The sequence below is a fragment of the Aedes aegypti genome, chromosome 1 (assembly GCF_002204515.2).
Source record: "Aedes aegypti strain LVP_AGWG chromosome 1, AaegL5.0 Primary Assembly, whole genome shotgun sequence".
NCBI lineage: Eukaryota > Metazoa > Arthropoda > Insecta > Diptera > Culicidae > Aedes > Aedes aegypti.
In genome coordinates, this window is record NC_035107.1 from 27257492 (window position 1) to 27282389 (window position 24898).

The window sequence follows — 24898 nt, forward strand, 5'->3', positions numbered from 1 at the left end:
ATATGCTGAGCAGAGCAAAATTTCATAAAAAAGAGTGCCATTACAACTCCGAGAGGGCTGTTTTGTTCGGGGTGGACACTCAAGAGTTCTTTTAAAGTGTGAGTAAATGTGAGCATGGGGCCTTCCTTAGCCGAGCGGCTACAAAGCAAACCCATGCTGAAGGTGCTTGGGTTAACTAATTACTGGGGCGTCCGATTTAAAAACGGTCTTCGGCAAAGTTGTAGCTGACATACAATATCACAATATCAACATAGTTCTAATTCCCAAGAGCACATGGGCGAACACTATGACCGATTGAATGAATTGTTTGCTTTTCCCATAGTAACTCCCATATAAACTTTGAAAGCCTGTGCAGTCTCAGTTTTCGTCCAAATTAGCTTAAATTTTGGGAGGAAACCCAGAATTTGATCTAGAATCGAATGAGCGGTGTGGAGCAAAAACGATTTTTTGAATCACTTTAATGTTTATATCTCACAAATAATTATTTATCATGGTCTAATCGCTTATCAAAGTTAATCCTGTGACCCAACGATCCTCCCCATTAACAAACATCCCTCCCAGTAACCTTTGTGGAGATGCAGAGGCAAACACGGTCTCCAAATAGCAAAGGTTACACACTAACATTCCTTCCCCCAATCCCACCTGACTACAAGGACGTGGCCAGCGCCGTTATTGACCCTGTATAAATAGAGGCACTGAATTATGCACACTGAAGAAGATTATGGCCATTCCCAGCCGAACTTCTAGTTGATTCTTTGTGCATTTTCACTGACTTCGGTCAATCACGGAATAGCAACCATTCATATGTGTAGTCAGTCTAAGCTATGCTTAGCTAGAATTTACGCAGATTAGAGAAAAATAGTGACCTTAGGGTCTATTTTAAACTTTGTAAGTTTAAAACTTGCTTTAAAATAGTGACAGGGCCTCCTGACATGCTACCAGCCCTGCTCTTTTCATCTGATTCCTTTAAGTTTTTGATTCCAGTTTTTTGTGGTCGGTGATTTTTTTATCCTATTTTTAAGTTTTTCAGTCACTAATTTCCTAATAATCAATTCCTTTCCCCCCACAGATCCCAGCGCGTCGGAAAACAACAGCCGTCAATCGAACCAGTTCAATTCGATCGAGAAAACCGAAGAGAACTCCACCCCTCAGGTGATGAAGAAACCGACAATGGCGCCACCTTCGCCACCGATACAACCGAAGCATGTATCGATGCAACAGTATGGCCAGGTTCCGATCCTGCAGCAACCGCCCAAGGTTAAGAAGCATGCCGTGGTGGTGACGACCTCCACAGGGGACAGTTCCGACGAGGAGGATGAAGACGAAGACGAGGACGAGGAAGACGAAGACGAAGAGGAGGCAGCAAATCTGAACAGCCAGCAGAGCAATCACCTGAGCAGTGGGGGCGGTGGAGCGCCGAAACACTTTGCGGGATCGAAGGGACAGCTGCACTCGCCGCTGGGATCGGCGCATAGCTTCGATCTGCAGGTTAGTTGTTTGTCATTTATTGTTTCTCTTTTTTCCAATTACTGAAAATATTTGATCCCTTAGAAAAGGATGGAACAAGATGGTTATTTTGAATAACTACTGGAAATATAAAAAATGGTGAGCTCGTTCCATTATTTTCTACTCATTTTTTTACTGAAATTGAGTAAAAATCTAAAATAAGGCCTATCTAAGCAAAGAAGCCTGACCAAACTATTTTAATCAATTAAATTCATTGTCCTACCTACCATCAAGATTCGAATGGCCCGAATGGTCGGAGGTATCCTAATAGCAATATATTCAGAATTCCAGTGATTCTCTTTAGAAAGAATAAATACCTAATTACTATCGAACACTATGGGAAAAATTGGAAAGCAATTCTTAATAACTGTTGAAATTTTACTACTTTCGACATTTTGTCGCTAAAATAAATTAAACTATTTATATGAAGTTAAAACAAGCTTATCTGAAAACCAAATAAATTCAGTTGATTTTAGTTTTCACTATCCTATGTCTCTCTGTCTCTATTTCTTCTTACGCACGGTTTCGTTCACGACCTGCTTCACTTTGTGTAAAACCCCCCACCAATTGGTTGGCAAACGACAAACAACTTTAATTTGAACCACAAAAAAAATCGACTGACCACCACTTCCAGATTGCAAACAACCACCTCCACCAAAATCACCACACAGTAGTCCAAAAGAATGTAAGTTTTGTTTCTCTGTCTGTTCGTTCGTAATTATGTTGGCTTCCAATTGTTACTTTCGTTAATAGTTTATTTCTTCCTGTTATGTTCGTTTGTCTCTTCTTCAATTAGTTCCCTTTTGTTTCGTTTACTTCTTCTTTCTTCGTTAACTGTTTCACATTTCATGTTTAGTGAGACTTAGGATTGATCAAGTTTTCGATACTATCCTTCCAGGTTGCCAACTGGCGAATGGAGAAGCTGGAAGTGGACTCCAAATCCGGTTCCGAAGAGGAGTTCTTCGATTGTTTAGGTAAGACTCTGGACAGGAAGATGATTGATTCATTAGTCTACATTTTTTGAATTAAACAACAATTTTCATTTATGCATGCTTATGATAATTTCTGGCACCTTAACCTTCAATTGTAGCACGTGGTATGTTTCATTTGGTTCGGTTTCTCGAAAAATCACTCCTGAAATCCAAGAGAATCAAGGCTTCAATATATCTCATTCGCAGGTGACATGGGCGAGCACGCATCTCTGGCCAAGTGGAGTTCGCTGGAGCTGCTCGCCGAAGAGGACGACAGTCCTCCGATTCCCAGCGCGTCCAAGCACCAGGAGGACTCCATCTTCAGTCATAGTTACCTGCAGCGGGTCGCCTCAGAGCGAGGTAGCCGCCGGCCAACGCTAGGCGCCTCGTCCAGTATAGACCGTGGCAATGGAACGGGAGATTCACCACCGGGATCACCAGGTCTTCCGTCCTGTCCGACGACCGTCCTTGTGCTCATCATGCACGCCGGCAGTGTTCTGGACGCCAACTCGGACATGACGGCAAAAAAGTCCGACGTGACGACCTTCCGAGGGGCGTTCGAATCGGTGATGCGACAGCACTACCCCTCGCTAGTGGGTCACGTGGCGATTCGGCTGGTTCCGTGTCCGTCCGTGTGCACCGACGCTTTGGGCATTCTGTCCAGTCTCAGTCCGTATTCGTTCGACGCTTCGCCTTCGACGGCCGACATTCCCACCCTTACCGACATCCCGATCGGAGCCATTCCACTGCTGACGACCTGTTCGCCAGATTTCCAGGACGCCGTCAACCGCTCGGTTGCGAGTGCCAACATGGTCTACGCGGAATTCTTGAAGACCGACGAAGGAAAGGGCTTCAACGGACAGGTTGCGCTGATCGGGGACTCCATGGGCGGCGTACTGGCGCACGATGCCCTGTGTAGAGTCAATGCCCGACATGGAAGCGAAGCTTCCGGACTAGATCACATCGTTGACTTCATGGAAGTCAATGATCTGGACGTGAACAAGCTGCTAACGGCTCCTTCTCCGCGAAGAAGATCCTCCTCCACCAGCGATTCGCGTCTTCCCAAATTCGACTTCGAGGTCGGCGACTTCTTCATGTTCGGAAGCCCGCTAGCCGTCATCTTGGCAGCTCGTCGCCTAGGCGATTCCCGTAGCGGAACCAACAAACCTTCCTGTTCACAGATCTACAATCTGTTCCATCCGACTGACCCGACGGCATCCCGCCTGGAACCTCTGCTGAGCGCTCGCTTCTCAATGCTGGCTCCTGTGAACGTCCCTCGGTACGCCAAGTACCCGCTCGGAAACGGTCAACCCTACCACCTACTGGAACTGATCCAGTCCAGTCCGCAGATCTTCAGCGATGGCCCACCACCGCGACGCCTCTCAGACACTTCCATCCAGAGCACCATCTCCGGAATGATCGACAACGTCCCGCTGACCACGATCAACCAACTCCAGCAGCGCTGGTGGGGATCGAAACGCCTCGACTACGCTCTCTATTGCCCAGAGGGCCTCAGCAACTTCCCGGCGCACGCTTTGCCGCATCTCTTCCACGCCAGCTACTGGGAGTCTAGCGACGTGATCGCCTTCATCCTACGCCAGATCGGTCGCTTCGACAATCTGACCCTCGTCGGATCGGACGACAAGGAGATATCGTCCTTCCGGCCGGCGCAAGCTCGCGAAAAATGGAACAAGAAACGAACCTCCGTCAAGCTGAAAAACGTGACGGCCAACCATCGGGCCAACGACGTGATCGTGAAGGACGGCGAAGCGCAGAAGATGGTGGCCCGGTTTATGTACGGACCGCTGGACATGATCACCTTGGCCGGCGAGAAGGTCGACGTCCACATCATGAAGGATCCCCCGGGAGGTGAGTGGACTCTCATGGCGACGGAGACCACCGACAAAAACGGACGCATCACCTACGTCGTACCGGAGGAACGCTCCCTGGGCTACGGAATCTATCCGGTGAAAATGGTTGTGCGAGGTGATCACACCTCGGTTGACTTCTACCTTGCAGTAGTTCCCCCGCGAACAGAATGCGTGGTGTTCAGCATAGACGGGTCATTCACGGCATCCGTTTCGGTCACAGGGAAGGATCCTAAGGTCCGGGCCGGCGCCGTTGATGTTTGCCGGCATTGGCAAGAACTGGGCTATCTATTGATCTACATTACCGGTCGACCGGATATGCAACAACAGAGGGTCATGTCCTGGTTGAGTCAGCATAACTTCCCTCACGGATTGGTGTCCTTTGCCGATGGGCTGTCTACGGATCCCCTGGGTCACAAAGCGGCCTATTTGAATAACCTGATTCAAAACCACGGCCTGGTCGTGCACATCGCTTATGGCAGCAGCAAAGACATCAGTGTCTACACCAACATTGGACTGAAACCCAAGCAGATCTTCATCGTCGGGAAGGTGAGTTCAACATCATGAACTCCTACGAATTAACCCCCAAGATATCCTTCTACCATTTCAGGTGAGCAAAAAGCTCCAACCTCTGGCGACCCCCCTAACCGAAGGTTACGCCTCCCACCTAGCATCGCTGATCACCCCGGGAGGATCGCGTCCCGCCCAGGGCAACGCCCGCATGGTGATCCCACGGGGCTGCTTCAATCTACCGGGCCAGAATCAATCCATTCGCAGGCGAAGGTTTGTTCCCGGTTAACTGTAATGGCTGCCCCAGTCGGCCTCAGCGCCGTCCCCGCAACGTTTTGTCTTTCCCCCCGTACTCTCACCATGACCATGACCGCACCCGAAACCAGCACCGCACGCCTGTTTGAATGTTTTCCCCCCAAGATCACCTCAACCCAAGACACACGATCACCTCCAACATCTCTCTGTGTACTTTGTGTGTTAGCTATCAACGGCGTATGTGTGTGTGCCATCATAGTAGAAGCATCTATTGCACGTTCCCAAATGCTGAAGCAAACAGACCGCGTCACATGCACCACCCAAAATGCTTACCTCCCGCCCAAACTCCCCGTCAAGAACTAACACAGCACCATCCCCATGAGCATGAAGTAGAAGATGATCTACAGCTTTGGTAATTTCTACCCAACCATGCAACCAGCAATGAGGCGGGAATGTCCTCTCCGGCTCGCAGCGGATTCCTCAAGCGGAAGACATATCTACACTAAGGAGGAGGGAGTGCGCGGTGGGAGAGCCAACTTCTACGACCTTTGCTTTGCGAGCTCGGTTTCGGGACTTCCTACTGTTTGAACAACTATATAAGCTGTGCGGATTCGTTGATTGAAGCTGTGAGGAAGCAATACTGGGAACTATGGTTGGATTCTGTCACTTGGTAAGTGTCTATTCTAAGTTCTTTTTGAATTACGAGAAAGCAGATTATTAAGTGCTGGAAATGTTGTGATATACGCAGTACAGAGAAAGAAACGTGTGATACGGTTAACGTACGAACTTGGAATGAAACTTTTATTTCTGGTTTGAGTAATGAACATTGGTTAGTATGATAGTGTGCGTGTGATACATAGTGTGTGTAGTATACAAAATACACTGATCGAAAAGAGGATACTGTCTTTGTTGTAATATAGAATCAGGAATTCAACACTCCTCCTCAACTGAGACGGTATCAGCCATCAACTTAACGCCGATTGCACTTCGATGTCTCTCTAGTTTGACTCGCTCAAGGGGCTTCGTCATTATATCCGCTTGCATTTCAGATGTTGGAATATACTTCAAATCGATGACCTCTCGTTGCTTCAGATCCTTGGCGAATGCATGTTTAGTATCTATATGTTTCGATCGTTTACCAATACGGTCCGATTCAACCAGCCTAATACAGGACTGATTGTCTTCCCAAACTGGTATCGGTGTAAGCTGTTTCTCGTTGACGTCACTCGATAGCTTCAAGTGCCACAGAAGTTCTTGGCAACCCTCCGCTAAAGCAATAAACTCCGCCTCTGTAGACGATAGCGCGACGCACGACTGCTTACGTGTTCCCCAGCTTACCAGTCCACCACCGTATTTTATAAGAAAGCCGGAATTTGACTTCCTGTCTCCTTCGACGCTGGCCCAGTCGGCGTCAACGAAACATTCGAGGCCTCCGGTTCCAGAGCCAAGGTGCAACCTCAAGTCCTTGGTCCCCTTGAGGTATCGTAAAACGCGTTTGGCTTCTGTCCAATCCCGGTTGGTTGGCGTTGTTACTTTGCGTCCCAGCAGTGAGGTACTGACACAGATGTCCGGACGGGTATTGACGGCGACGTATAACAAACTACCAACCAAGCTGCAATAGGAAGCGTTGTTGGGAAGCTCCTCCTCCTCCTTTTGTTTAACGTACGCCGGATCAATGGGAATAGCTGAAATTTTCGCATCTTCGTGTCCGAATCTCGTGACGATCTTCTCGATGTAGTTCTTCTGGTTGAGAGTATAGTGATCTCCGATTTTCTCCACATGAATACCGAGGAATTGTCGCAGTTGTCCAAGGCTCGATAGTTTGAAATGCTTCTGTAATACTCCGCAAATTTCTTCAAACTCACGTTCTGAATGGCAGAAGACGACAATATCGTCAACGTAAATTAGAATGAATGACGATTACGATCTCGATTACGTACATAGAGGCAAGGGTCTGCGTCGGCCGCGCGGAACTTCATCTGCTGGAGTACGCTGTCAATTTTCTTATTCCAGACCCGCGCCGACTGTTTGAGGCCATATATGCTGCGCTTCAGGTGGCACACCAATCCATTACCCTCAGAAAAACCCGGTGGCTGCTTCATATATATATGTCCTCTTTCAGCTCGGCATACAAGTACGCTGTTTTTATGTCTAGATGTTTAAACAGCATACCTTCTCTACTTGCGATTGTCAGCATTGTACGCAGGGTTGACTGTCTGACAACGGGGGCGAACACCTCGTCAAAATCACTACCATATTGTTGCGAAAACCCCTGCGCAACAAGCCTCGCTTTATACCGGACGGTTTGTCCGGATTCATTTTCCTTTTTCTTGAAGGTCCACCTGCATCCGATAGCCTTTTTACCCGGAGGAAGCTGAACTAAATCCCACGTTCGGTGCTCGGTCAGGGAATCCAACTCCTCCTTCATCGCTGCTTGCCACTTAGACTTCTCGGAACTATTGATCGCCTCGTTATAGCTTCTCGGTTCGCCGATGTTGTGCGCTACAGCACCGGATGTGTTACCATACCTTTCCGGTGGCATACCTCTAGTCGAACGCTCGAAACGTCTTGTTGGTTGTCCGACTTCGACACCCAACAGTGGCTCATCGTCGCTGAATCCGTGGAAACTGTCATCTGATTCTTCCATACTATCGGCATCACGATCGTCATCTTCGTCGACTGTAGGTGGTACTGATGTTGGGCGATTTCCAGGCTTGAGCTCGAACTCGACGATGTCACTCTGCTCGTTACCGGATGCAACCTCTGGATCACGGATTGCAGGCGATCCTTCCATGAATGTGGCATCACGACTTACGATAATCTTCCTTGTTGCTCGGTCGAGAAATCTGTAGGCTTTGTGTTCTGGGGAGTAGCCCACGAACGTAAGCTTCCGGGAAGTTTCACTCAGCTTTTTGCGTTTTTGCTTAGGAACGTAGACCCACGCACTGCTGCCGAAGATTCTGAGATGGCTCACGTCCGGCTTCCTTTTGAACCACAGTTCGTATGGGGTAGCTTCCACAGGTTTCGACGGTAGGATATTCTGCAAGTACACCGCTGTACATAAAGCTTCTGCCCAGTAGCACTGTGGCAACCCAGCATCGAAAAGCAGACATCTTACCATCTTAATTAGATATCGGTTGCGACGCTCTGCTACCCCATTTTGTTGCGGGCTGTATCCTGCTGTAAATTGTGGGGTAATCCCCTCTTGTTTGTAGAACTGTCGCAGTCTCTTGCTGGAGTATTCCCCTCCTTGGTCCGAACGCACAATTCTCGGTTTGCGCCTGAAATGATTTTTCGCATAGGCTACGTATTCCTCAATTTTCTCGGGAACTTCTGATTTTTCCTTAAGCAGGTATACCGTGCAATGGCGAGAGAAATCGTCTATCACCGTCATGAAGAATCGATACCCGCTTACCGATGGGACTTCTACCGGGCCACATACGTCCGTGTGGACGATATCCAACGGTGCCGCGGTTTTCGTTTTGGACTCTTTAGGAAATGGAAGACGTGTACTCTTACCTTTAAAGCAACATTCGCACGGTTCATCAACGTCGCACTCGGAGACTTTCAATCCAGATACCAGTCCGCGCTTCTCCAGAAATCTGATAGCATTCGGCTCCCGATGGCCAAACCGCTTATGCCAGACATGCTTACAATTCACGTTATGCTGGCTCTTCGCTACGGAAACAGTCTCGTCGGGTAGCTTCAACTGATACAATCCTTGCTTTAGACTGGCCACTGCAACTGTCACGTCGTCTCGTTTGATTTGGCAACCACTGGCACTGAAGATCACTGTCGCTTGCTTTTGTGTTAGTGCCGATACCGAAATCAAATTCATCGCTAGAGTCGGAGTGTACAGTGCTGAGCTGAGTCGCATTTTTCTCCGCTCACCTTCTTCATTGCAGCACTCGATTTCTCCAGGACCTTCGCCTTCCACTTTAGCCACTTTTCCGTCCGCCAACTTAACGTACTGAACATCACTACGGTGCAATTCGACGAAAAAATTTCGATCCGCGACGGTGTGGCTCGAAGCACCAGAGTCAACAATCCAGCACTTGTTTACACTGTCGTTCACGGTCGCACAGGCCACGAAGGCCAACGAAACACTGTCTTCTTTCTTCTTCGTGGGCTTCTGTTGGGGATTACTTCGTTTTTCTGATTCACGAATGAGCTGCCGGCAAAACTGTTGTTTATGCCCCGGCTGTTTGCAGAAATGGCAGATGATTTGCTTCTTCTTTCTGTATCCTTCTTTCACTTTTAGCACTGAATCCGTTACTGCGCTTTGACGTTTAGCAGCTTCGTCCAAAAGCTTTCGCTTTACCAGCTCCAACGTTAAATCGGCCTCGGCCCGACTCTCGAGTGCAGTTGTCAAGGCGTCAAAAGAGTTTGGCAGACTTCGCAAGATCATTGCGACGGCGAGATTTTCTGCCAGCTCTTGCCCGGCGTTAGCAAGCCGCGAAAACAACTCCTCCATGGCAAACAAATGTTCCTCCATACTTTCCCCCTCCGAATAGCGTTTATCGCAAATGCGTTTCAAAAGGGAAACTTTCGAGGTTAGGCTGGTTTTTTCGTGATGGTTTTTCAGTGCGAGCCATGTGTCTCTTGCGGTTCTTACGGCACGAATCAGACTATGCTGATTATCGTCAATCAGGAGCCCGATGGTTGCCCTCGCCTTAGCGTCCCCAGCGTCCCAGGTAGCGTCTACTTCACCTTCCGGCTTGACTCCTGGCTCTACACAGAGCTCCTCGCGGATCAATAGCAGCTCAACTTTAAAACGCCAGCTGGGATAGTTACTATTGTTCAATTTCTGGATGCTGAAGCGGGATCCATCCATGATTTATACGGTAACGACTTTCACGGCGAATCAACCAAACTTGCGACGAACCGCGACGGAACAATCGATTTTCAACAGAAATGGTATTTCGACAAAATGGCGTCACTTTTACTTTTCTCCGCGTACAGGCCCATAACCTGTTGTGATATACGCATTACAGAGAAAGAAACGTGTGATACGGTTAACGTACGAACTTGGAATGAAACTTTTATTTCTGGTTTGAGTAATGAACATTGGTTAGTATGATAGTGTGCGTGTGATACATAGTGTGTGTAGTATACAAAATACACTGATCGAAAAGAGGATACTGTCTTTGTTGTAATATAGAATCAGGAATTCAACAGGAAAGTCGTCCTCCTGAAATCTGGAAAAGCTTCCTCCTTGAAAGCCGAAAAGCTTCCTCCTGAAAGCCTAAACAACTTCCTCTTTGAAGCCTGAAAAGCTTTTTTTGGAAACCTAAAAAGCTTTTTCCTGAAAACCTAAACAACTTCTTCTAAAAGCCTAAAAATCTCCGTCATAGAAGCCTGAAAAGCTTCCTTCTAGAAGCTTGAGAATCTTACTCCTAGAAACATGAAGATTTTCTTCCTTTTAACTAGAACAGCTTTCTCCATGAAGCTGGAATAGCTTCCTCCAGGAAATGGAGAAAACCTCTTCCAGGAAGCGGATAAAGCTTCCTCCAAGAAGCAGTGAAAGCTTCCAGAAATTCACCGTTCACCTCAAAGAAGCTATTGAAGCATTCTCCTAAATGCTGCAGAAGCGTCCTCCGAAAAGCGGCACCAGCTTCTTTCAGAAAGCTGTGAAAGCATCCGCTAAAAAAATGCAAAAGCAAGAGCTACCTACAGGAACCTGCAAAAGTTTCCTCCTAGAAGTCTGCAAAGCTTCCTTTTGAAAACCTAAACAACTTCCTCCTTGAAGTCTGAAAAGCTTCTTTCTGGAAGCCTGAAAAACTTTTTCCTTGAAACTTGTGATGCTTCCTCCTAGAAGCTTGAGAAGCCTCCTCCAGGAAGCTGTGAAAGCTTCCACTAAGAAGCGATGAAAGCTTCCTCCTGGAAGCTGGGAATTCTTCCTCCTGGAAGTTGGAAAAGCATCCTCCTTGAAGCTGGAAAATCTTCCTCTTGGAAGCTCAAAGAGTTGTTGAGAAATATTCCTCTTGGAAAAGATCTATTTTTCTATTGAAAACATATCTAGGCTCGAAAGCTTTGAAAGCTTCTATCGAACTTTTTAGCAGACATTTTTATACCGGACGCAGTTCGAGCGAAAGATCATTACGGTCCTAATTTGTACTGTTCAAACATTTTTATATTCCTAATTAGCATTCACTTGATGGGTACTACCTACCAGAGCTTTTGAATTTGTAGCAGAAGCGTTTATAGTTTCAACAATTCACGCCTTCAGCATAGACAAACAGACGTAACACTTAGAACAAATTTCTTCAAAATCCATCGCCCAGTTTACACCATCATCATCTGATGAGCATGTTGCACGAAAAGGTGTTTCGTGCAACAAGACCGGCAGATGGCGGTAGTGTGAAACGTCAAACGCAAAGAAAAACGATGCGCGCGCCTCTGATTGTGAGATTTATATTGTGCTCTGCAAGATAAATCCACGTAATGCGATTATCTGAAAATTTCGATATACCGTCGTAGTGATAATGAAAATCACTAAATGTTTCAGATTTAGCAAATTTGAAACATTTGTGTCCTTGAAGGACGAAAAAATCCAAGCCTACTTGCATTTTGACGTTGCGTTTGAATTGCGCGCATATCTTCTGCGCGTTACCGCCGCCGCTGGATGTGGATTCAATATAAGCGCCGCAATAACATAGCGAATTTGAAATGATCGTTAAATGAGTGGTCGATGGAAATTTCGTCAGTGTTACGTCTGTTTGTCTGTGCCTTCAGTTTAATTTTGCCAAGATATACTCCAACCTCTTTTAACGACCGTTCTTTTTAAGACGGTTCTTCATACGACCACTTTTTTACGACCGAAATTCAGATTAACGACCGTTTTCATAAATGATCAATATCTTAACACTTCAGTCGTCACGCTGTTGTATTTTGTACAACACTCTCGAAAAAACCTCGCTTTTCGTTCACGACAGCAGCGTGGTGGTTCTGACGATGCAAAACCGCGCGACGACTGAAAAGCTCAAAATAGAGGGACATGATGTTCAGAAAAATTGTTCGGTAGATTAAGGGCTAACATCATTGGGTGATCATCGAAATGCAGAATTCTGCCAACAGGCGGCACTAGTGAGCATCGAAATTTTGTTTTTCGGCAAAGATGCTCAGTAACTCAAGGACTAACAATGTTTGAGCCATAAAGTTCGAGATTTTACCACCAGGCGGCGCTGGTGAGCATGAAACTTTTGTTTTGCGTATATCTCAGGATCCTGACCACTTAGAAAAATGGCGTCTTCGGCAAAGATGTTCAGTAGCTCAAGCGTTCTATTCTAGTCATGAGATACAAAATTCTGCCACCAGGCAGCGCTAGTGAGCATGAAAGTATTGTTTTACGGTTATCTCAGGATCCTGACCACTTAGGAAGATGGCGCATTCGGCAACGTAGTTCAGTAGCCCAAGATCTATAGTTATTCTACCAGAGAGAGTCGAGGTTCTGCCACTAAGTGATACATGAAACTTTTATTTTGAAGATATCTTGTGATCCTGACTATTTAGAAAGATGGCGTCTTTGTAGAAGCTGTTCATTCCAGCCAAAAAGTTCGAGATTTTCGGCAAAAAATCATACTCACTAGTGCCAGCTGGGGGCAAACTATTGTATTGCATGGCTCGTACAATGATAACCCTTAACTTACTGAACAAGTTTGCCATAAATGTAATTTTTCTAATAAGTCAGAAACCTAAGATATTTGCAAAATAAAAGTTATATGCTAACTTGCGCCACCTGATGGTAAAATCTAGAACCTCTTGAGCTTAGCTTAGACTGACTACACTTATCAATGGTTGCTATTCCGTGATTGACCGAAGTCAGTGAAGATGCACAAAGAATCAACTAGAAGATCGGCTGGGATTGGCCATAATCTTCTTCAGTGTGCATAATTCAGTGCCTCTATTTATACATGGTCAACAACGACGCCGGCCACGTCCTTGCAGTCAGGTGGGATAGGGGGAAGGAATGTTAGTGTGTAACCTTTGCTATTTGGAGACCGTGTTTGCCTCTGCATCTCCACAAAGGTTACTGGGAGGGATGTTTGTTAATGGGGAGGATCGTTGGGTCATAGGATTCACTTTGATAAGCGATTAGACCATGCTAAATAATTATTGGTGAGATATAAACATGCTTAAATGTAAATATAATATTTTCATTTGATATGAACAATATCCATGTAAAAAAAATTATGTCGACACTTGACGTGACGAAACTTTCAATGTTTGTTGAAAAAGTGAACCTTTCGCAAGTCTACACTCGTAGTGTCGAACCATTCAAAGTTTTTTTTTAATAGATCATTAAAATAACCAAAACTGCCGCTATGAAAAGCATAGATAGCGCCACCGTAGCCTTGTGTGTTTGACAGAATAGCAATGCTGTCACAATGTAAAATCCCATATACAGTGGCGCCTTTGTTTTGATGCGGTGAACACTGACAAAAACAACCTTCAATGATCCATTAAAAAAATAAAGGAAAAAGGTGTTTTGAAAAAAAAAATTAGACATAAACAATTTATGATTCAGAGTTTATGTCGACACTCACAGTGACGAACATTTCATAGTTTGTTGAAAAATCATATTTACGTCTCACCGTTGTAACGATTAAAGGTGCAGTCATACATATTTTATAGATTAGAAATAGTAGCATGAAACGAGCTCATCAATTGATCCGTCATCCTTGAGTAGCAACAATCCACTTTCAGCTTTACTCGTTTGCTCGGCTATATAAAAGCACTCAGAGAAAATAGACGCGCGACCCTGCTGTCCAGGAGCAAGCGTCAACGTCGAAAGATCAAAAAGAACTCGCAGTTCGTGCGGAAGATCATTACGCTGCTAAAGTCTACTGTTCAAAGATTTTAATGTTCTTAATTAGCATTCACTAGATAGGTACTACCTACCAGAGCTTTTAAATTTGTAGCAGAAGCGTTTATAGTTTCAACAATTCACGCCTTCAGTTTGATGTTGCCAAGATGCTAGTGCAAATATTTAAAATTTATTATAGAAGATTCGCATACTTTTTCAAGCATTTGGTGGAAGCTTTTCTTAGAAGAAGTGGTATATTTTAGAAAAGCTTTCCATGTTTCTAGAAGAAGTGTCATAAGCTTCTAGGGAAAATTTGTCACGTTTCAAGGAGAAGTGTTTCTAGCTTCAAAGGTATATAAAACATGACCAGCGTCTAGAATAAAGTTGTAGCAAGAAGTTTACGAAATCGATCAGAGAAGCGTTTGCAATCGTAAAGCTTTTCTTAACTTCTTGTAGGTAGCAGAGAAACACGTGATTTACAACTATAATACTAGTTTACCAAGTTAAGGATACAGCAGGGCATTACAAATGTAGAGGCCCGGAGGCCATTATCTTGTGGGGGCCCTTTTCCCAGAAAAAAAAAACATTTTGATGCTTTAACATAGACTAGACATTTGTAATGTTTCTATGAGGTTTTCATTACCAGATTAGAACTATTTTATAACGTTAAAAATACTTCAACTGAACTGAACCAATTTGAAATTTGACTTAAAGTAGATAATATTTTTTTTTTATATTTAATTCATCTTAGTACATTTAATATGTTTTCAGGTTAAATTCAATGTTTTTGGGGCTTATTCGTCAACAACAAAATTAGTTTGATGATTTTCCTCTTATATGTACCTTAATTCAAATTATTTTGATTATTTTCATGTTTAATATTCAAGTTGTTAAATAAACAGATTTATTAAATTTAATATACTCCTATTACCGTTTCGGATTTGCTTTATGATAAAACACGTCTACTCTGCTCCACAGTCTACGACAAAAGAGACCGACTTCGTTCTTTATGTCATCTCCATTGTTTCACATCGGGTTTTGCTCTTTAAACATATTTTATATAATTGTGTGCGTGAATAGCAAAAGGGGTTGCGACTCCTAAGCCGAAAAGTATATTAAACAGTTTTGAGTTGATGAATTTGTAGAAGGTCTTTTTCTAGAGACTACCCAACAAACATTTGCACGGAATTAGAGTTGAACCAATCACTCTCAAACATATTTCAGCTGAATAAACTGTTATCTAACTCTAATGTTTGTTGGGTAGGTCTCTATTTTTAATGGAAGACCTCTAAGGTCTCTATTTTAATCAAAATGCTCTCTAGGGTCTCTTTTTCCCTCACCAAGATTGCAGTGAATCCTGATGCAAAATTCTATGGGCTCCAGAGAAAAGAAAAAAAATCAAAGACTTTAATGCAGCTTTCCTCTTAATTTAAGACTTTCCTCTCACTTAACTGAACTTAAACTTAAAGAAATCTTTTAATGATTTTTCCAGAGATTTCATCTAAAATACTTTCAAGGACTCATACTGGGTTCCCCCTAGATGTTTTTTTAGAGATTCCTCTACCAATACTCCCAGAAATTATTCAGCGATTTTGCTAAGGATGCTTAGAGAACTTTTTCCAAGAAAACCTTGAGCACTCCAGTCATTTCCTCAAGGATTACCCCAAGTTTTTTTTTTGCAAAGACTATAGTAGGAGTTCCTCTAGATATTTTTTCACTAATCTTTCAACCGAATTCTACACTTATTTTTAATTATGATTCGGGGTTTACGGCTAACCAGCCGAGCGGAAGTTTGATTCTACAGTTGTTACTAAGGAAATCGATGGAAGAATCACCTGGAGGACTTATGCCTTCCTTGAAAAATATTCAAAAGAATCTTTGGAGAAATTCCTTGGTGATTTCTATAGTTATCCCTGTTGAAATCCAGGTTATATTCTTGCGATATCCGAAACAAAATTCTTGGAGAAATTTTTTAGAAAAATTCTTAGAGGAATTCCACAGCAAATAATAATAAAAAGTCATTAAAAAAATAAATGCAGTAATACGAGCAATTACACTGTCGTAATGTCGTAATGAAGAATTACAAAAAAAGAGAAATGTCTGGCCTGATTCTCTTTTTTTTTCTGGTTCATTTTAGGTTACATTTTGTTTTTCTGTTTGATCCATTTTCGATTCCTGTCTGGTCTCATTTTTCTAGCTAGAGTTCTCTAAAGTTCCTGTATTCAAGGCAAGGCAAACGCTACCTGGTCTGCAATGTGATCAATAGAGTAATTTTCAAAATACATAATTAAATAATTAAGTCCTATTACTTGGTCTGCAGATATATAAATTGCTTTCGAACCTAGTCCTAAATTTCGTTGAGGCTTTGACTTTGCTCTATTACGTTATGTGCCATCATAACATATTAGGCAACTGCAAGGAACATGTAGGTCTTTATTTCATCTCTGGTTGTAGTATATCCGTTAGACTGGCCCACCTTAGTATGGGAGAAAAATAAAGTTGTATAATTCCACGGGGCACCCGTCAGGATTATTCTTTAGAGTTAGAGGAAGACTTCCTGAAAGTTTCAGCTCATTTGGTTATTCCATGAGCTGGCGCAACTGAATTGAAGTTAATATGGGATTTTCAGCTCCAACATATAGGAAACAGCACATCATCTCCTGTTTGAGTCAGGAAAATTGTTGATCGCGTTCATTTGAACCCAGAATGTCAAAAACACTACTTGATACTATAGCAAACAATATTGTAGAAGGTTGTATGATGATTAAAATTGATAAAGTTGGTGTTTTAACTATCTGAAGTAGATTTGCAATATTGCTTAGTATTCCTTCAACTTAGTAGGGTGGTAGCTACTAAGCGCATCATAGCCACCTATGACGCTGGGCGAGTTGCGGCACAAGGTGCATGCACATGTGTGATTGTACGGGAGTGCTGATCTAAGCCTAACTTTCAACAACTGAAAGCTTAATGAAAATGAGCTTAAATCCAGATACAACCTTCGGCAACTATGTTTATTAGCGTATCAACTAGTGAATTTGTTATTCTGGGCTCAATTGAACGCGATTAACTAGTGTACGAGACGAAACAGTGACATAGGGTCAATTTTCAATATATTTGAGACGAATATTCCATACAAACTTTGAATTGAATGCGCCAGCTGGGGGAGCAACCAAATGAGTTGAAATTTTGAGAGAGCTTTTTTCTTACTCTATGGCACATATGTAGGGGGTGCCCCGTTGAATTTTACAACTTTTTTGTTTAAGGGCCAGTCTAATATCCGTATCCCGAGAAAATGCCGCAATTCCTCGCAGTCGGTCATTTGGAACACGGATGCCAGCTTCTTCTTGATCAACCTGATGGTGCTCAGGTTTCTACCGGCAATCAGCAGTTCGTCGACGCACAAAATAATGTACACCTCATCACCGTCACGATACCACATGTACAAACAGTAGTCCCTCTTCGATCGTACAAAGCCCAGTTTCTCGATCTGGTTGGTGAACTTCTGGTTCCAAAACTATGGCGACTGCTTCACTGACCATAACTGCATAACAGTCACATTCGACATTTTTGTATTGGTATTACTCCATGAGTCGATATTGAAGGGATCATCGACTCATGGAAATATCGAGTCATGGAAGAGCAATCCTTTGGAAAGCAGCTTCTAGGGACTATCATAGTAACCATGATTTTGTTTTTTTGTGTGGTTCCATGAGTCGATATCGAGTCATGGAACATCGACTCATGGAGGTATCAATGTAACTCCATGAAGAGTCATCAAATGATAAATACTTTCGATCAACTTACTGAAATCTGTGAGATTGTTCTAGAAAATTCGAAAAAAATACCATGTTGTTTTGCCACATTGGTAATTATAACCGCATAACTGTCACATTGAGACAATAAATGAGCCTCGTAATGTAACAGCAATGAAATTTCTATCAGAATTATTTTCTGACTAATCGATGCACGAGTTCACTATTTGACTTTTGAGCGGTGCCGTGTTATTTACGTGACCATGGCAACAAGTGAATTCGGCACCGCTCAAACGTCAAATTAGTGAACCCGTGCATTGATCCATGGACCGATGCACAAGTTCACTAATTTGACGTTTGAGCGGTGCCGAATTCACTGGCACCGCTAAAACGTCAAAAAGGGAACTCGTGCATTGATCCATACTCTTCCCTAATCAGAGACGCCAAGTAACTCACAAAACTGGTGTTGTTTCTGGACAGCTAATGGCTTCGTAAATCCGTCGGCTGGTTGCTCCATCGTCGGTATATATTGCAGTTGAGCCACCCTTTGCTGCAAACTGTCGTGATCAAAGTGGTAGCAGATATTCACGTGCTTCGTGCGAGGGTTGTACGAGCCATTACTCGCGATGCTGATTGCAGACTGATTGTCGCACTTTATCGGTACCGGACTTTCTTCAAACAGCTGCGAACGTAGGTTGTTCCATCACATTGCCTGTTGGATGGAGCGAGACAAAGCCAAGTACTCCGCCTCACAGGATGATAAAGCAACGGTGGGCTGCTTCTTCACGTTCCACGATATGGCTCCGCCTTGTATAGTGTGAAACGTAGCCTGCTGTCGATCTTCTGTTGTCGGGATCTCCTCCCCAATAGGCATCGCTAAAGCCAACCAGTTCGGCAGATGCGCGACTCGAATACTCCAACTTTTTCGTCCAAGTCCGTTTGAGGTAACGAATTACCTTCTAGACTGCTTCCCAATGCTGTCGTCCCGGATGGGCACTAAACTGGCTCACAACATTCACCGCGTAGGCCGTAGGCAATCTCCGGACGGGTCACCTGGGCTGCGAATGACAGACATCCAACGGCTTCCTTGAATGGGATTTTCTTCATTTCCTCGGCTTCTGGATGGTTTCTTGGTCCCATCGATTTGCTCAGCATCATAGCAGGACCAGCAGGCGTCGCAACAGGATTCGAATCGGCCATGCCAAAACGTTGAATGTTGTCCACGATATACGATTCCTGGTCGTACCACAGTTTTCGTTTTAGGTTCCGATGGTTGGTGCTGATAAGGAAATCTTCCACGTAAATCGTAACGAACATAATCTTCTTTTCGCTCATCATCCAGTACAGGCAAGGATCTAGTGTCGAACGAATGAGACCGAATTTTCGAAGAACACCGTCCAGTTGAGCGTTCCACACTCGACTCGACTGCTTCAAGCCATAGAGCGCTTTCTTCAATCTGTAGACTTTTCCGTTCTTCTTTTCTACTCCCTGCGGCTGCAGCATGTAGATCTCCTCATCGTTCAGCTGCCCTTAGAAGAACGCTGTAACGGTATACATCTGGTCGATATCCAAGTCGTATTTCTCCGCCAGCACCATGAGGTACCGGATCGTCGCATACCGCACCACAGGAGTACAGACTTCGTTGTAATCCAAGCCCAACCTTTGACGCTGGATAGTTCTGTCGGGTCCACACTTCGCTTTGAACGCCCATTTGTTCCGGATCACTTTCCGTCCTTCGGGTAGATCGGCCAGCACCCACGTTTTGTTCTCGCTCAATGACCTCATCTCTTCATTCAACGCTTGGACCCAATAGAAGCTGGAAAACCTTCTCCTAGAAGCTGGAAAAATTTCTTACTGGAAACTGGAAAAGCTTCCTCCTAGAAGCTGAAAAGCATCCTCCTGGAAGCTGGACAACTTTCCTCATAGAAGCTGGGAGAGCTTCCTCCTGAAAGTTTGGAAAACAGGAAAAGCTTCCTCAAGGAAGCTGGAAAAGCGTCCTCCTGGAAGCTAGTTAAGCTTCTTCCTGGAAAACTTGAATAGCTTCCTTCTGGTAGCTGGAAAAGCCTTCTCCTAGAAACTGGAAAAGCTTCCTCTTGGAAATTGAATAAGCTTCCTCAAGGAAGCTGAAAAACCATCCTCCTGGAAGCTGGTTAAGCTTTTTTTCTGGAAACTTGAAAAGCTTCCCCTTGGAAGGTGGAAAAACTTCTTCCAGGAAACTTGAAAAGCTCCTGGAAACTATGAAAGCTTTCTCCTAGAAGGTGGAAAAGCTTTCTCCTGGAAGCTCGGAAAAAAAAGCTCCTAGAAGCTGGTAAAACTTCCTCCTGGAAGTTGAGAAGCCTCCTCCTGGATGCTGGACAATTTTCCTCATAGAAGCGGGTGAGCTTTCTCCTGAAAGCTGGAAATTTTTTCGCATGGAAGGTAAAAAATCTTCCTCCTGGTAGCTGGAAAAACTTCTTCCTGGAAACTGGAAAAGCTTCCTCCTGGAAATTGAAAAAGCCTCCTCAAGGAAGCTGAAAAAGTGTCCTCCCGGAAGCTGGTTAAGCTTATTCCTGGAAACTTGCTTTTCAAGTTGAAAAAGTTCCTCCTGGAAGCTTGGAAAAACTTCTTCTTGGAACCTTGAAAAGCTTCCTACTGGAAAATAGAAAAGATAGCTCCTGTAAGCCGGAAAACCTTCTCCTAGAAGTAGATGAAAAAACCTAGTACACGACACTGAAGACGGCCTTACAGTTGAGGTCGACATACGCGTATCTGTCAAAGAATACAAACTCTAGTGGAATTAAATGGTATAGGGTTTTGTTCTACTTCGTCGTATGCGCTACTATTCGTCGTATCAAACTTTAAATGTTCCACTACGGCGGATATTCAAACTTACCTGCAACATAGATTCATTATCCAAGTGTAATTTTGTGAAAGCTGTTATGGTTTGTACACTTGTACACCAAAAATGCAATAAAACTACTGTATTTCGGTAAACAACTTCAGTTCAATTATCCACTTTGCACTTTTTCACCGAAATCGCATGGACGAACACGATTTGAGAGAAATGCTTAGCGATCGACTGAGCCACACCACTTTCCAACACAAGTTTTTTCTCGTCCCCGTGGGTGACTTACTTCGCCGGGCACTTATTTTCACTATGGAAAACCTTCGTACTTCTTCACTGAAGGATTTCATTCCTATCACACGCCATAAAACATCAATTAATCACCAAATTTTAAGAAATTTCCTCAACCGCCGCGTATAATTGAGAATGTAAACAAAGTTCAATCCGTCCTACTGAGAAAAAATAGCTTGTGCGCATCAATGTGTGCGCGACGCTCGACGTAAAAATACGGTTCCTTTGATTGTGTTGTTTTCGCTGTACTGTGAGCAAATGCCATAATTGTACGGTCAAAAGGAATTGTGTTCATATGTTTGGGCTGAATTTTGATGACGAACAATTAATTTTAAAGAAAATTAGTATATTCCATCATGCTGAAGGAATGGAGGGAGATGCCCGTAGATCTATATATTCTAGTAAAACATTTTATTATAGCTTTGATATGTTGTGTTTTAACCACTCAATACACACAGTGAGCCGTAAGTTGTGAGACGAATCTGGAAACTGATTGCGACGGAGTTGAAAACGATACGACGTATTGAGAATACGGTAAAATGCATTTTCTTTGCATTATTTCCAAAAAGAGATCAAGATTTATCAAAATGTTATTGTACAATGCTAAAGCCGTTTTGAGAAAGAATTGTTTGGCATCGGTTTGTATCAGCATAATTCACTGCAATACTGGGAAAATTGCAGTTCTCACTGATCAATGCTTAATACGATGGATACTAGCACATCACCCTAGTACTAAATTCGGATTTTTCATCTACTTATAGGTATTCTACTAAACAGCTCGAAGATTTATTAACTTCTCCTAGAAGCTGGAAAAATTTCTTCCAGGAAACTTGAAAAGATTCCTCATGGAAAGTAGGAAAACTTTCTCCTGGAAGGTGGAAAAGCTTTCTCCTGGAAGATGGAAAACTTCCCTCCTGGAAGTTGGAAAAGCCTTCTGGAAGCTGGAAAATACAGCTCCTGGAAGGTGGAAAATCCTTTCTTGGAAACTGGAAAAGCTTCTTCCTGGAAATTGAAAAACCATCCTCAAGGAAGCTGAAAAAGCATCCTCCTGGAAGCTGGTTAAGCTTTTTTCTGGAAAATTGAAAAGCTCCCTCCTGGAAACTATAGACACCCCTATTCTTGTTTACGGCGAATCCAACTTTCAATCGAATCCTATTCGAACGAATCCATGGTCCACTTAATTTAGCTGGCGTAAACGGGAATGCGAAGTGACTTTCGATCGAAAGTGCATTCGAACATAAAAAGGAATAGGGGTGAAAAGCTTTCTCTTGGAAGGTGGAATAGCTTTCTCCTGGAAACTAGAAAAAAAATTCTCCTAGAAGCTGAAAAACCTTCCTCCGGGATGTTGAAAAAGCATTCTCCTGGAAGCTGGACAATTTTCCTCATAGAAGCTGGGAGAGCTTCCTCCTAAAGCTGGAAAACTTTTTTCCTGGAAGTTAAAAAAGCTTTCTCCTGGTAGCTGGAAACACTTCTTCCTGGAAACTGGAAAAGCCAGCTCCTAGAAGCTGGAAAAGCCTTATCCTAGAAGTTGGAAAAGCCTCCTCCTGGAAATTGGAAAAGCTGAAAAAGCATCTTTCTGGAAGCTGGTTAAGCTTTTTCCTGGAAACTTGGAAGCTTGGAAAAACTTCTTCCTGGAAACTAGGAAAGCTTTCTCCTGGAAGCTGGAAAACTTTCCTCCTGGAAATTGGAAAAGCTTCTTCCTGGATGCTGGAAAAGGCAGCGCCTAGAAGCTGGAAAAACTTCTTCCTGGAAACTGGGAAAGCTTCTTCCTGGAACCTGGAAAAGCTTACTCCTGGAAGCTGAAAAAGCATCCTCCTGGAAGCTGAAAAAGCATCCTCCTGGAAGCTGGTTAAGCTTCTTCCTGGAAAACTTGAAAAGCTTTCTTCTGGTAGCTGGAAGCCTTCTCCTAGAAGCTGGAAAAGCTTCCTCCTGGAAGTTGAAAAACTTTCCTCCTGGAAGCTGAAAAAATTTCCACCTGGAAGCTGGTTAAGCTTTCATTTGGAAACGAGAAAAGCCTCCTGGAGGCTGGAGAAAAACTTCTTCTTAAAAGCCGGAAAATTTCGCTTTAGGAAGGTGGAATTGTTTCGCTTCAGGAAGATAATACCCACACTACACTTTGGAATTTTAGCTTAGCTTAGCTTAGCTTAGACTGACTACACATATCAATGGTTGCTATTCCGTGATTGACCGAAGTCAGTGAAAATGCACAAAGAATCAACTAGAAGTTCGGCTGGGATTGGCCATAATCTTCTTCAGTGTGCATAATTCAGTGCCTCTATTTATATAGGGTCAATAACGGCGCCGGCCACGTCCTTGCAGTCAGGTGGGATTGGCGGAAGGAATGTTAGTGTGTAACCTTTGCTTTTTGGAGACCGTGTTTGCCTCTGCATCTCCACAAAGGTTACTGGGAGGGATGTTTGTTAATGGGGAGGATCGTTGGGTCATAGGATTCACTTTGATAAGCGATTAGACCATGATAAACAATGATTTGTGAGATATATACATGCTTATACGTAAATATATTTTCATTTGATATGAACAATTTCTATGTAGAGGAAAATTATGCCGACACTTGAGGTGACGAACCATTCAAAGTTTGTTGAACAAATACCTAAATGTAACATTCCTACAGCTGTCAGGACGAAAGCATGTGTTATTATATTTTACTCATTTGAAAAGAAACAAAAAACTCGATTGGGACATCACTCTTATTCTTATGCCGACACTTACAGTGGCGAACCATCCAAAGTTTGTTGAATAAAGTGAACCTTTCGCAAGTCTACACTTGTAGTGTCGAACCATTCAAAGTTTTTTTAATTACAAAAATAAAGGTATATAAGAGGTGTTCTGAAAAAAAAAAAAAAAAAATGTTAAACATAAATAAATCATGAATCAGAGTTTGTGTCGACACTCACAGTGACGAACCATCCATAGTTTGTTGAAAAATCATATTTACATCCCACCATTGTAACGATTGAATGTGCAGTCATACATATTTTATAGATTAGAAATAGTAGCATGAAACGAGCTCACCAATTGATCCGTTATTCTTGACTGAGCAGCCACAATCCACTTTCGGCTTCACTCGTTTACTCGGCTATAAAAAAGCACTCAGGAAAAAAAAAATAAGCGCGCGACCCAAAAAGAATAAAAAAAAAAAAAAAAAACTGTTCGGGCTTTCTTGACGCACTGCCCAGGAGCAAGCGTCAAGGTCGAAGGATCAAACAGAACTAACCGATCGCGGCACTTTTTCACTTTCTTCAACCCACGGCATAAAAAATTAACAAGGCAGGCTCTTCACTGATGTAAACATCAAGTTTGGTTGAAAACATGTGACGTCACTCCTATCGTACCATATACCATCCGGATCACTAGATCATTATTTTTGAAAATTTGTTCGAGGTGGATAGGAATGACGTCGTCAAGTAGCTGTCAGTTTTCGGAATATATCACCTTCTTAAATATAGTACACCGTGCTTCAACCGAACTCATCGATCACGCCACTTTTTCACTTACGAGACCGACGCGCGACATGTTTGATCCTGCCCTCGTCGCTTGCCCCGGGAAAAGCAAGTGTCAAGGTCGAAAGATCAAACAGAACTCCCACACTACACTTTGGAATTTTGTGTATTTTTTCATAGCTCGGAAATTAAAATGATTTTATTTTTGGCTTAAACCTTAACTCATAACACGCATAAAAGAAAAGTTTTTTATGATTTTTGAAACTTATTTGTATTATTAAAAATTGTTTGAAAAATTGTATTCTTATATAACCTATAAATGCCTGGAATTCATTTAACGTGTATTATAAAAAATCGTACCTTTTATATTTTTCTACGATCAACCTATCACAGAAGGAGAGCCTGATGGTAATGAAATGATTTCAAATCTGTTTTTCCGTTAGTTACACGGAAAATAAAAAATGTTCCAGAAAAAAAATAAAAAAATCATTATCTTCAAAAGTATGTTAAAAACTCAAATTTTTATTATTGTCAAAAATCAGTATCCAGAAAATCAGTATCAATGCTTCTTCTTGGCATTAACGTCCCCACTGGGACAGAGCCGGCTACTCAGCTTAGTGTTCTTATGAGCACTTCCACAGTTATTAACTGAGA

General features: G+C 43.2%; 1 protein-coding gene across 9 annotated transcripts in view; it reads left to right on the forward strand.

Moving 5' to 3' along the window:
• Positions 1-24898, forward strand: part of LOC5569245 (protein retinal degeneration B) — a 218544-nt gene that overhangs the window by 191494 nt on the left and 2152 nt on the right. For 4 of the 9 annotated variants that reach the window (XM_021839224.1, XM_021839226.1, XM_021839222.1 and 1 more), the window contains exons 5-11: positions 1070-1488; positions 2138-2191; positions 2405-2480; positions 2597-2602; positions 2685-4894; positions 4956-5128; positions 5550-5780. In XM_021839224.1, coding sequence (XP_021694916.1) covers positions 1070-1488; positions 2138-2191; positions 2405-2480; positions 2597-2602; positions 2685-4894; positions 4956-5128; positions 5550-5616 — 3005 coding nt within the window. In that variant the 3' untranslated portion in view covers positions 5617-5780. Of the gene's footprint in view, positions 1-1069; positions 1489-2137; positions 2192-2404; positions 2481-2596; positions 2603-2684; positions 4895-4955; positions 5781-24898 lie in introns of all 9 variants that reach the window. The other 5 variants (XM_021839227.1, XM_021839228.1, XM_021839229.1 and 2 more) reach the window with 5 other exon arrangements.